Source organism: Musca autumnalis, unplaced genomic scaffold (assembly GCF_047663935.1).
Source record: "Musca autumnalis isolate F117 unplaced genomic scaffold, ASM4766393v1 scaffold_1, whole genome shotgun sequence".
Taxonomy (NCBI): Eukaryota; Metazoa; Arthropoda; class Insecta; order Diptera; family Muscidae; genus Musca; species Musca autumnalis.
In genome coordinates this window covers 90,389,494-90,402,251 of record NW_027411644.1, presented here as the reverse complement: position 1 = coordinate 90,402,251, position 12,758 = coordinate 90,389,494, and the positions used below count along the sequence as shown (strand labels likewise).

General features: G+C 40.1%; 1 protein-coding gene across 12 annotated transcripts in view; it reads left to right on the top strand.

Annotated features, from left to right (window-relative positions):
- Csk (C-terminal Src kinase) overlaps window positions 1-11,290 on the top strand; it is a 122,164-nt gene extending 110,874 nt beyond the window's left edge. For all 12 annotated transcript variants that reach the window (XM_073985305.1, XM_073985300.1, XM_073985285.1 and 9 more), the window contains 7 exons: window positions 3,218-3,993; window positions 4,076-4,295; window positions 6,374-6,642; window positions 6,717-6,878; window positions 6,957-7,152; window positions 7,225-7,311; window positions 10,798-11,290. In XM_073985305.1, coding sequence (XP_073841406.1) covers window positions 3,218-3,993; window positions 4,076-4,295; window positions 6,374-6,642; window positions 6,717-6,878; window positions 6,957-7,152; window positions 7,225-7,311; window positions 10,798-10,974 — 1,887 coding nt within the window. In that variant the 3' untranslated portion in view covers window positions 10,975-11,290. The remainder of the gene's footprint in view (window positions 1-3,217; window positions 3,994-4,075; window positions 4,296-6,373; window positions 6,643-6,716; window positions 6,879-6,956; window positions 7,153-7,224; window positions 7,312-10,797) is intronic.
- Window positions 11,291-12,758: the final 1,468 nt, after the last annotated feature.

Sequence of the window (12,758 nt, the reverse complement as noted above, 5' to 3'; positions counted from 1 at the left end):
CACACACATACACACATCGTATACATACATACATATGTACATATTTTTCATTAGATTTGTAGAATTGTTAGGATATCTGTAAAGGCTATATTCTGATCATTTTTAAAGAATCCACCTCATAATCTATAAAGACTCCCCAAGGTCGCCTGGTCATCCATAAAAACTCCTTTCTGGTCGTCTTAAAGACTCTTCAGGACTAAAATGAATTCCTTTCTGTTCATCTCTAAAGAGTCCGTTCTGATTGTTCATGAAGACTCCCTTCTGGTCGTCAATAAAAACTACGTTCAGGTCATATACAGTGGCGGCCAATACATTTGCAACAATATTTCTTTAAAATAAAACGCCTTAAAATTTAATGGTCAAAACATATGCAACTGAACCAAATCTCATGCAAAAATCTTCAATATTTTGTGAAATATCATTTTTTATATGAATCAAATCATTTGCGTTTGTTTTGGGAAGTTTAAAAGTGAGTAAAATTTTAAAAATGATATCAGTCATACGTACTTCTTCGGTGTGGTTGGCGGATCATTTTCAGGGTTAACTAAAACTGATCTGTTGTTGTTATAACATTGGAAATTCGGGGGTCTATAAACTTCAAAAGTTTTAGAAAGCTCCGCAGATGACACTTTTCCGCACACATTTAATATATATACATTTCCGGGAAGAGCACAGTCTTACCAATAAAAGAAAATGTTTTAACACGTTTTGTGCTCGCCAAATCCAACTAACATTATATCATAACTACCGTGTTTAATAGTCTTCTGAGTGAAAACTGAAACACCTAATTTGACTTAAAAAAAAATATTTTAAAGAAATTTTTCTAAAACATGGAATTTTGTTGCGAATGTATTGGCCACCACTGTATAAGGACACCATCAAGGTCGTCTATAAAGACTCCCTTCCGATCACATATAAAGACTATCTCCATATCCTCTATAAAGACTCCTTTCCTGTCATCTACATATGAAAACTATCTTCGCATCGTCTATAAAGACGCCCTCCTTAAGGACCCCTAAAGAGTCCCTCAAGGTCGTCTATAAAGACTCCCTTCAACTCCGTTTAGCTCGTCTATAAAGACTCTTCTTCTCGTCTACAAAGTCTTCTTTCTTCTCGCCTATAAAGGCTCTATTCAGTTCGCCTAGAATGACTTCCTTCAAGTCGTTCATAAAGACTCCATTCAGTTCGTCTATAAAGACTTCTTCAAGTCCTCTAAAAAGACTCCCTTGATTTCGTCTATAAAGACTTCTTCAAGTCCTCTAAAAAGACTCCCTTGAGGTCGTCCATAAAGACTGCTTTCAGGTCGTCTATAAACACTGCATTCAGGTCGTCATTAAAGACTCCCTTCAGGTCGCATATAGAGGTACTCTAGATGTCGCCTATAAAGGCACCCTTGAGGTCGGCTATAAATACTCCCTTTTAGCTATAAATACTCCCTTAAAGACTCCCCTTTTGTCGTCCACGATGACTCCTTTATGGTCCACTATAAAGGCTCCCTGGGTGCCACCGTGGTGCAATGGTATGCACACCCGCCTTGCACGCTGAAGTTCGTTGGACCGATTCCCCGGCCAGGCAACGTCAAAAATTTTCAACGGTGGCAAAATACCCCTCAGTAATGTTGGCGACATTTCCTGAGTATTTCAGCCATGTACAACTTCTGTATCAGTGGTGTCTTAAGACACGCCGTTCGGACTCAGCGATAAACAGTAGGTTCCATATCATTGAGCTAATGTGAATCGGGGTGCACTCATTGATATGAGAGAAGTCTCCCTTGTCCCATCTTGGATGTTTGTGGAACAAATATATATTATAAAGTTGTATACAAAAACTGTCTTTGGGTTATCTAAAAAGACTCCCTTCTGGCCGTCTAAAACTACTACCTTCGGGTTGTCTATAAATACTCCCTTCGGTTCTCCATTCCATTATTCCATTAAGAAAGCCTTCAGGTTTCCATTAAGACTCACTCGTCTATAAAGGCTCCCTTCAGTTCGTCTATAAAGACTCCTCAAGGTCATCCATAAAGACTCTTCAAGGTCGTCTATAAAGGCTCCCTACAGGTCGTCTATAAAGACTCCCTTCAGGTCGTTTATAAAGTGCCCATTTTGTCGTTCACGAAGACTCCTTTATGGTCCACTATAAAGTCTCCCTTCCAGTTTTCTATAAATACTCCCTTAAGGTCGGCTATAAAGACTTCCATCAGGTCGTCTAAAACGACTCCCTTCAGTTCGTCCAAAAGACTTCCTTCAGGACTCCCTACAGTAAATCTATAAAGAATCTCTTTAGCTAGTGTAAACTCATTTCCGGCCTCCCTTTTGGTTGTCATAAAGTTTTTTTTTTCAGTTCAGCCATAAAGATCTGATCGTCCATAAAGACTCTCTTCAGTTCGTCTATAAATACTTCTCAAGGTCTTCTATAAAGACTCGTCAAGGACGTTTATAAAGACTCCTCAAGGTCGTCCATAAAGACTCTTCAAGGTCGTCTATAAAGACTCCTCAAGGTCGTCTATAAAGGCTCCCTACAGGTCGTCTATAAAGACTCCCTTCAGGTCGTTTATAAAAACTCCCCATTTGTCGTCCACGAAGACTCCTTTATGGTCCACTATAAAGACTCCCTTCCAGTTGTCTATAAAGACTCCCTTAAGGTCGGCTATAAAGACCTCCTTCAGGTCGTCTAAAAAGAATCCCTTCAGTTCGTCCAAAAGACTTCCTTCAGGACTCCCTACAGAAAATCTATGAAGAATCTCTTTAGCTAGTGTAAACCCATTTCCGGTCTCCCTTTTGGGAGATTTTTTGCAGATTTTTTTCTGTTCAGCCATAAAGAGCCCCTTCTGTTCGTCCATAAAGACTCCCCTCTCTTCGTCCTTCTCATTGTCTAAAAGAACATCCTTTTTTCGTCTATGAAGTTTCTTTTTTGACCCTCTATAAGGTATCCTTAAAGACCCCCTTCTGGTCGTCCATAAGAAGAACCTCCTTCCTATCGTCCTTAAGCTCTTCTCTAAGGTTTCACTTTTTCTCTCTTTATAAAAACGCACTTCCCCTTGTTACTCTCTCTTTCTCTCTCTCATTCTCACAATTCTGCTAATAAATTAACATAAATTAACTGCCACTTTTACCCGAGGGCACCAGCACACCCTCCTTAAACAATGTTGTTCATTTCGCAATGACTTTTATTAATAACTTTTGATGATGATGATTTTATTATTTTTTTTTTTTTTTAGAATCAACATCACAATGCGATTCACTTGTCCTCGCATGCACTTAATAGTCATAATTTAATAACAAATGCAGCAGGTGTTGCTGGAGGAGGAAACAACGCTGTTCTCGGTGGTGGTGGTGTTATAAATGCCGCTGCCAATCATTCACCCAAATCGCCAAATCAACATCCGCAACAATCGCAGCAGCAACAACAACAGCAATCCCACAATTTAATGTCAACTTTTGCTCCCATCGTTGGATCTTCAGCATCGGCGGCATCATCTGTAACAGCTGCCGCAGTGGCCAGTGTTACACAGCAACAACAACAACAGCACATGCAACTAATTTCGGCAGCAGCAGCAGCCAATAATTGTAACAATAATTTAATGTCGTCTTCATTGAATGCTGCTCACAGCAGTGCCATGTCACTCCACGAACGTGGCTTACCACCCAAAGGTATGGGCCTAACGGCAAATGCCGCCGGTGGTAGTAATATGTTACTTCATACAACCCATCCTGCCCAACAACAACAACAGCAACACACACAACATCATCCCAATCAAACGTCATTGGTTATAAATCCAGCGGGGGGAGTTGTAGCCGGAGCGGGTATGACAACTTCACTGCATAGTTTTGACATCAATGGTGCTGCCGTTGTTGGCAATCCAATTGCAACAACACAATCAACACAATGGGCCACACCATCATTGTCACCAACATCGGGTATGGTACCCAGCAATCATCATGGCGGACCACAACAGCCGCACAAAAAGTGTGAGGTTAAATTGAATGCAATGCCGTAAGTTTTTAGCTCTTTTAACTTAACAAGGAGATTCGTAATAAGTTTCGAAATTGTTTTGTTTTTTTTTTTTTCATTCCAGTTGGTTCCATGGCAGCATTACCCGTGACGAAGCAGAACACTTATTACAGCCTCGAGAGGATGGCTTGTTTTTAGTGCGAGAATCTACCAATTTCCCTGGTGACTATACACTATGTGTATGTTTCCAGGGCAAAGTGGAACATTATCGTGTTAAATATTTGGAAAATAAGCTTACCATTGACGACGAAGAATATTTTGAAAATTTGGGTCAGCTTGTAGCGGTAAGTAAGATATATAAAAAAAACATATAGAGACCTTCGGCTCGTCTATAAAGACGACATTAAAATCTTCTATAAAGACGACATTCAGATCGTCTATAAAGATAACCCTCAGCTCGTCTACAAAAGACGACCTACAGCTCGTCTATAAAGACGACATTAAAATCTTCTATAAAGACGACATTCAGATCGTCTATAAAGATAACCCTCAGCTCGTCTACAAAAGACGACCTACAGCTCGTCTACAAAAGACGACCTACAGCTCGTCTACAAAAGACGACCTACAGCTCGTCTACAAAAGACGACCTACAGCTCGTCTACAAAAGACGACCTACAGCTCGTCTACAAAAGACGACCTACAGCTCGTCTACAAAAGACGACCTACAGCTCGTCTACAAAAGACGACCTACAGCTCGCCTACAAAAGACGACCTACAGCTCGTCTACAAAAGACGACCTACAGCTCGTCTACAAAAGACGACCTACAGCTTGTCTACAAAAGACGACCTACAGCTCGTCTACAAAAGACGACCTTCGGCTCGTCTATAAAGACGACCTTCGGCTCATCTATAAAGACGACCTTCGGCTCGTCTATACAGACGATCTTCGGCTCGTCTATAAAGACGACCTACAGCTCGTCTATACAGACGACCTTCGGCTCGTCTATACAGACGACCTTCGGCTCGTCTATACAGACGACCTTCGGCTCGTCTATAAAGACGACCTTCGGCTCGTCTATAAAGACGACCTTCGGCTCGTCTATAAAGACGACCTTCGGCTCGTCTATAAAGACGACCTTCGGCTCGTCTATAAAGACGACCTTCGGCTCGTCTATAAAGACGACCTTCGGCTCGTCTATAAAGACGACCTTCGGCTCGTCTATAAAGACGACCTACAGCTCGTCTATAAAGACGACATACAGCTCGTCCATAAAGACGACATACAACACGCCTATAACGACGACCTACAGCTCGTCTATAAAGACGACCTGCAGCTCGTCTATAAATACGACCTACAGCTCGTCTATAGAGACGACCTACAGCTCGTCTATAGAGACGACCTACAGCTCGTCTATAGAGACGACCTACAGCTCGTCTATAGAGACGACCTACAGCTCGTCTATAGAGACGACCTACAGCTCGTCTATAGAGACGACCTACAGCTCGTCTATAGAGACGACCTACAGCTCGTCTATAGAGACGACCTACAGCTCGTCTATAGAGACGACCTACAGCTCGTCTATAGAGACGACCTACAGCTCGTCTATAGAGACGACCTACAGCTCGTCTATAGAGACGACCTACAGCTCGTCTATAGAGACGACCTACAGCTCGTCTATAGAGACGACCTACAGCTCGTCTATAGAGACGACCTACAGCTCGTCTATAGAGACGACCTACAGCTCGTCTATAGAGACGACCTACAGCTCGTCTATAGAGACGACCTACAGCTCGTCTATAGAGACGACCTACAGCTCGTCTATAGAGACGACCTACAGCTCGTCTATAGAGACGACCTACAGCTCGTCTATAGAGACGACCTACAGCTCGTCTATAAAGACGACCTTTAGCTCGTCTATAAAGACGACTTTTAGCTCGTCTATAAAGACGACTTTTAGCTCGTCTATAAAGACGACCTTTAGCTCGTCTGTAAAGACGACCTTCGGCTTGTCTATAAAGACGACTTTTAGCTCGCCTGTAAAGACGACTTTCGGCTTGTCTATAAAGACGACCTTCGGCTCGTCTGTAAAGACGACCTCCGGCTCATCTATCAAGACGACCTTTTGCTTGTCTATAAATCCAAGTTTTAGCTTGTCATTAGAGGTGACCTTCCTTCTTTTGGTCGTCTATAGAGACAACCTGCAGCTCGTCTATAAAGACGATATTTAACTCGTCTATAAAGACGACCTTTAGCTCCTCTATACAGACGGCCTTTAGCTCATCGAAAAAACCTCCTTCAATCTCCTTAAAGTAATAATTTTGCCTAAAGATGTCCTCTTCTGTTCGTCTATAACTACATAATTTTGCCTCACCTTCATACTTATAATATTCTGTTGATTTATTCTCTCCTCCCTCCCCTCAGCACTATGAAGCCGATGCCGATGGCCTGTGTACACAACTAGTAAAATGTTTACCCAAACAGGGTAAACAGGAATACTGTATCAATTCAAAAGATTTCATTGACAAAGGTTGGGTTATACCCGAATCAGATTTACAATTACGTGAAAGCATAGGCAAAGGTGAATTCGGTGATGTTATGTTGGGTATACTACGCAATGAAAAGGTGGCTGTAAAAATGCTTAAAGACGAAGGAGCTGTACAGAAATTCTTGACAGAGGCTTCAGTTATGACGTAAGTTCTTCAATACAATGTACCTACTCAGAATATTTTGAAGGCATTTTTAAATTCTATTTTTCGGCTTACAGAACACTGGAACATGAAAATCTGGTGAAATTCATCGGTTTAGTATTCACTAGTAAACACATTTATTTGGTTACTGAATATATGAGCAAAGGATCACTGGTTGATTATTTAAGATCGCGGGGACGACAGCATATAACTAAAAAGGATCAAATCAATTTTGCTTAGTAAGTATTGAGAAACTTGAGGTGGACTTGCAAAAGGAAGAAGTCTTCAATATGCCATTTTTTTGTAATATCTTTTAGTGACACTGCTTCTGGTATGGAATATTTAGAAGCGAAAAAGGTTGTTCATCGTGACTTGGCTGCTCGAAATGTTCTCATTTCGGAAGACTGTGTAGCCAAGGTATCTGATTTTGGTTTGGCCCGCGAAGAATGCTATAATCTGGATGTTGGGAAATTGCCAATTAAATGGACTGCACCCGAAGCATTGAAAAATTGGGTAGGTTTTTTGGTGAAAAATTTAAAAGTAATTTCATTTTATTAAATCATCTTTTATTTTATTTCCTTACAGCGTTTCTCTAATAAATCCGATATGTGGAGTTTTGGCATTTTATTGTGGGAAATTTATTCATTTGGTCGTGTTCCTTATCCTAGAATTGTAAGTATTGAAATGTTATAAAAACGCCCTATAAGACTCCCATAGAACGAATGCCTTTTGATATAAAATGGTCACCCATCTTATCTTCTATAAATATTTCAATTCTGTCGCCTAATTGATGCCTTTTTTATAAATTCCATGGTCTTCCACGAATGCACTTGTAAATCGCACTTCCTCTTGAACTTATAAATCTAACTTCTGGTCATTATATCCTACACCACACTGTGGTAAGGGGTATTATGTATTTGTGCATTTGTATGTAACATACAAAAGGAAACGAAAAAGACCCATAGTTCCTTTTGGGGATATACATATAATCACTTTCTGAGTCGATTTATGCATGTCCGTTCGTCCATCTGTCCATGTATTTTTGTTCGCAAAGTACATGTCGCATTTTTTGTCCAATTCAGTTGAAAATTGGGTAATATAATTTGTTTAGCCATAGGAAGAACGCTATTGCTTTTGGTGAAAATCGGTTCAGATTTGGATATAGCTCCCATATATATTTTTCTAGTTATAAGTGTACCATATTATATAGAAATCAGTTCAAATTGATATATATCTCCTATATTTTATATATTCACAGTGGTGTAGGGTATCATATAGTCGGCCCCGCCCGACTATGATCCTTTCCTTTCTGGTTTTTGTTTGTCTATAAAGGGTTCTTCATTCATAGACACCTTAAATCACTTTTGAAGGCTCCCTTCAGCAGTTAATCTATAAAGACGACCTTTAGCTCGTTTATTATGACTCCCTTCCGCTCGTCTATAAAGACTCCCTTCCTCTCGTATATAAAGACTGCCTTCCTCTCTTCTATAAAGATTGCCTTCCGCTCGTCTATAAAGACTCCCTTCTGCTCGTCTATAAAGACTCCCTTCTGCTCGTCTATAAAGACTCCCTTCTGCTCGTCTATAAAGACTCCCTTCCGCTCGTCTATAAAAACTCTCTTCCTCTCGTCTATAAAGACTCCCTTATTCTCGTCTATAAAGACTCTCTTCCTCTCGTCTATAAATACACCCTTCTTCTCGTCTATAAAGACGCCCTTCCGCTCGTCTATAAAGACTCCCTTCCGCTCGTCTATAAAGACTCCCTTCCGCTCGTCTATAAAGACTCCCTTCCGCTTGTCTATAAAGACTCCCTTCCGCTCGTCTATAAAGACTCCCTTCCGCTCGTCTATAAAGACTCCCTTCCGCTCGCCTATAAAGACTCCCTTCCGCTCGTCTATAAAGACTCCCTTCCGCTCGTCTATAAAGACTCCCTTCCTCTCGTATATAAAGACTGCCTTCTGCTCTTCTATAAAGATTGCCTTCTGCTCTTCTATAAAGATTGCCTTCCGCTTATCTATAAAGACTCCCTTCCGCTCGTCTATAAAGACTCCCTTCCGCTCGTCTATAAAGACTCCCTTCCGCTCGTCTATAAAGACTCCCTTCCGCTCGTCTATAAAGACTCCTTTCCGCTTGTCTATAAAGACTCTCTTCCTCTCGTCTATAAAGACTCTCTTCCTCTCGTCTATAAAGACTCCCTTCTTCTCGTCTATAAAGACTCCCTGCCGCTCGTCTATAAATACTCCCTTCATCTCTTCTATAAAGACTCCCTTTCCCTCGTCTACAAAGTCTCCCTTCCTCCCGTATATAAAGACTCCCTTTCGCTCGTCTACAAAGACTCCCTTTCGCTCGTCTATAAAGACTCCCTTCCGCTCGTCTATAAAGACTCCCTTCCGCTCGTCTATAAAGACTCCCTTCCGCTCGTCTATAAAGACTCCCTTCCGCTCGTCTATAAAGACTCTCTTCCTCTCGTCTATAAAGACTCTCTTCCGCTCGTTTATAAAGACTCACTTCCGCTCGTCTATAAAGACTCCCTTCCGCTCGTCTATAAAGACTCTCTTCCTCTCGTCTATAAATGCTCCCTTCTTCTCGTCTATAAAGACATCCTTCCTCTCGTATATAAAGACTGCCTACCGCTCTTCTATAAAGACTCCCTTCCGCTCGTCTATAAAGACTCTCTTCCTCTCGCCTATAAAGACTCACTTCCGCTCGTCTATAAAGACTCCCTTCCGCTCGTCTATAAAGACTCCCTTCCGCTCGTCTATAAAGACTCCCTTCCGCTCGTCTATGAAGACTCCCTTCCGCTCGTCTATAAAGACTCCCTTCCGCTCGTCTATAAAGACTCCCTTCCGCTCGTCTATAAAGACTCCCTTCCGCTCGTCTATAAAGACTCCCTTCCGCTCGTCTATAAAGACTCCCTTCCGCTCGTCTATGAAGACTCCCTTCCGCTCGTCTATGAAGACTCCCTTCCGCTCGTCTATAGTCTATGAAGACTCCCTTCCGCTCGTCTATAAAGACTCCCTTCCGCTCGTCTATAAAGACTCCTTTCCGCTCGTCTATAAAGACTCTCTTCCGCTCGTCTATAAAGACTCCCTTCCGCTCGTCCATAAAGACTCCCTTCCGCTCGTCTATAAAGACTCCCTTCCGCTCGTCTATAAAGACTCCCTTCCGCTCGTCTATAAAGACTCCCTTCCGCTCGTCTATAAAGACTCCCTTCCGCTCGTCTATAAAGACTCCCTTCCGCTCGTCTATAAAGACTCCCTTCCGCTCGTCTATAAAGACTCCCTTCCGCTCGTCTATAAAGACTCCCTTCCGCTCGTCTATAAAGACTCCCTTCCGCTCGTCTATAAAGACTCCCTTCCGCTCGTCTATAAAGACTCCCTTCCGCTCGTCTATAAAGACTCCCTTCCGCTCGTCTATAAAGACTCCCTTCCGCTCGTCTATAAAGACTCCCTTCCGCTCGTCTATAAAGACTCCCTTCCGCTCGTCTATAAAGACTCCCTTCCGCTCGTCTATAAAGACTCCCTTCCGCTCGTCTATAAAGACTCCCTTCCGCTCGTCTATAAAGACTCCCTTCCGCTCGTCTATAAAGACTCCCTTCCGCTCGTCTATAAAGACTCCCTTCCGCTCGTCTATAAAGACTCCCTTCCGCTAGTCTATAAAGACTCCCTTCCGCTAGTCTATAAAGACTTCCTTCCGCTCGTCTGTAAAGACTCCCTTCCGCTCGTCTATAAAGACTCCCTTCCTCTCTTCTATAAAGACTCTCTTCCGCTCGTCTATAAAGACTCTCTTCCTCTCGTCTATAAAGACAACATTCTTCTCGTCTATAAAGACTCCCTTCATCTCTTCTATAACGACTCCCTTTCGCTCTTCTATAAAGACTCCCGTCAGCTCGTCTACAAAAACTCCCTCCTTCTCGTCTATAAAGACTTCCTCTCGCTCGTCTATACAGTCAGCTTCCCGATCGTCTTTAAAGATTTCCTAAAGATCGTCTATAAAACGCCCTCAAAATCGCTCTCAAGATCGTATATACAAACTCCCTTCCGCTGGTCTATAAAGACTCCCTTCAGCTCCCTTCGGCTCATCTATAAAGACAACCTTCCGATCTTTTGATTTTTATCTTTTATTAATAAAAATTTGTTTTCTCTTTGTTCTCTTGTAGCCTTTAACCGATGTTGTGAAACATGTTGAAGTTGGTTATAAAATGGAAGCACCCGAAGGTTGCCCTCCTGAAATCTATGAAATGATGAGACAAGCATGGGACCTTAATCCTGCCAAACGACCAACATTTGCCGAACTAAAAGTGAAGCTGTTACATTTGAAAAATAATACAGCGTGAAAATTCAGTTATTGCCAATAACGCAACAATAACAAAAGCAACAACAACAACACCACTACCACCTTTTAACAAATGAATCAACAATCCCTGCAGCAGCTGTTATAATTAAAAAAAAATATAACAAAAAAAAACACCTATACACACAGTTATATATAAAAAAAGAAAAAAGTGAAACAAACTAAGTAGAGTTTATAAAAGTAAAACAACAACAACGGTAACAATTTCAAATCTAAAAATTAAAAACACCATTTATATACATGCAAAGTGAGAAGAAAAGTGAACGTGTATTTACAACAACTATATTAAAAAACAAAAAGTATATATTACAACAATAATAATAATTAATAATTATTCTTTATATATTACTAAGAATATAAATAACAATAACATCAAGAACAGCAAGTAAAATATATAAAAATAATTAATAATAATAATAATTTAAATATTAAGGCAAAACTACAACAAGTGTTATGTAAAAACAACATCATTATTATAATTATAATCATTTATATATTATATTATTAATTACATACTTATTATAAAAAAAGAAGAGTACCAACCACTCATCTTTCCGCTCTCCCTCCTCCTACATGTCATAATGTTTTTTGTAATGTTTTCAAACAAAAAAGGCTACAACAAAACAAACTACTTAACACGCAACAATAACAGTTTTCTCTTTTTAAACATTTTTTTCGTTTTGTATTTTATTACTTTTTTATTTTTTAATAAAACAAAGCCAACAACAATAATTATAAAAAAGTCTCCCCGCTGCTCCTCTTTAAGAAGACAAACAAATCTATACAACAAACAAACACTTATTTAAACACACAATTTTTTCCTCTAGTTTTTAAGCTTAATCTTAAAGAAAAACGACGAAAACAATAACACAAAAATATATTTACAAAATCATTTGATTCAGCGTTATTTATATAAAAAAATTTGTACTGTCCTATTCCTTGTCATTGTCAAATATCCATGTTCGGCCACAGACACAACACAGCCTTTGCTATGTCATTTTATCTATAAACTAAGAGGAGAGACACGGATTGGTCATTGAAACATTTAAAAAGTATCAGTCGGTTTTTCCGGTATATTGGTACTGAGAACTTATCCTTTCCTTAATTCCAGAAACACTTATTTAGACCAAGGAAGACTAGGGGTCGAAACTAAAACAGAACAGGGGTCTAATTATGTGATTCGATTCGACCGAGTATTTGCTCGTGAAAAAGATTTCGACACGATAAAAAGCGGCATGGCGAGATTCGATCGAAATCGTTGATCGAATGTTTCGAGAGTAACCGGTAATCGAACTATGAAAACCTACATATGTGTTCTTCAAGGAATGTTATGAAAGTAGATGCCAAAAAAATGTGTTTATTTCAAGGCAAAAACTAAAAAATAAAATTATGAATGAAATATTTGTGGAATTTGTTGAACAATACATTGAATAATAATTTCGGAATGAAATTGTGCTCAGAAAATAAGAAAATTATTAATGTTTGCAAAACCTTTTTTGACATTGTTGTAAAAGAAAGATGTATTATCTACCCATGATACAATAAGAAGGTAGCAGCAACTGCCGTTTTTGGTAACATAAGATGTCAAAATTTGACATAAATTCAATGCAATTGACACATTATGTTACCATCAGCTGGGCTTCAGCTGGGCTGATAATGCTACCTTCTTATTGTATCATGTATCTACCTTAAAAAATCTCTCTCAAATATAAATGAGATGGAATTTGGTGGGTTTTTTGCAATGATGAACACGAAGAGAGCATTCGT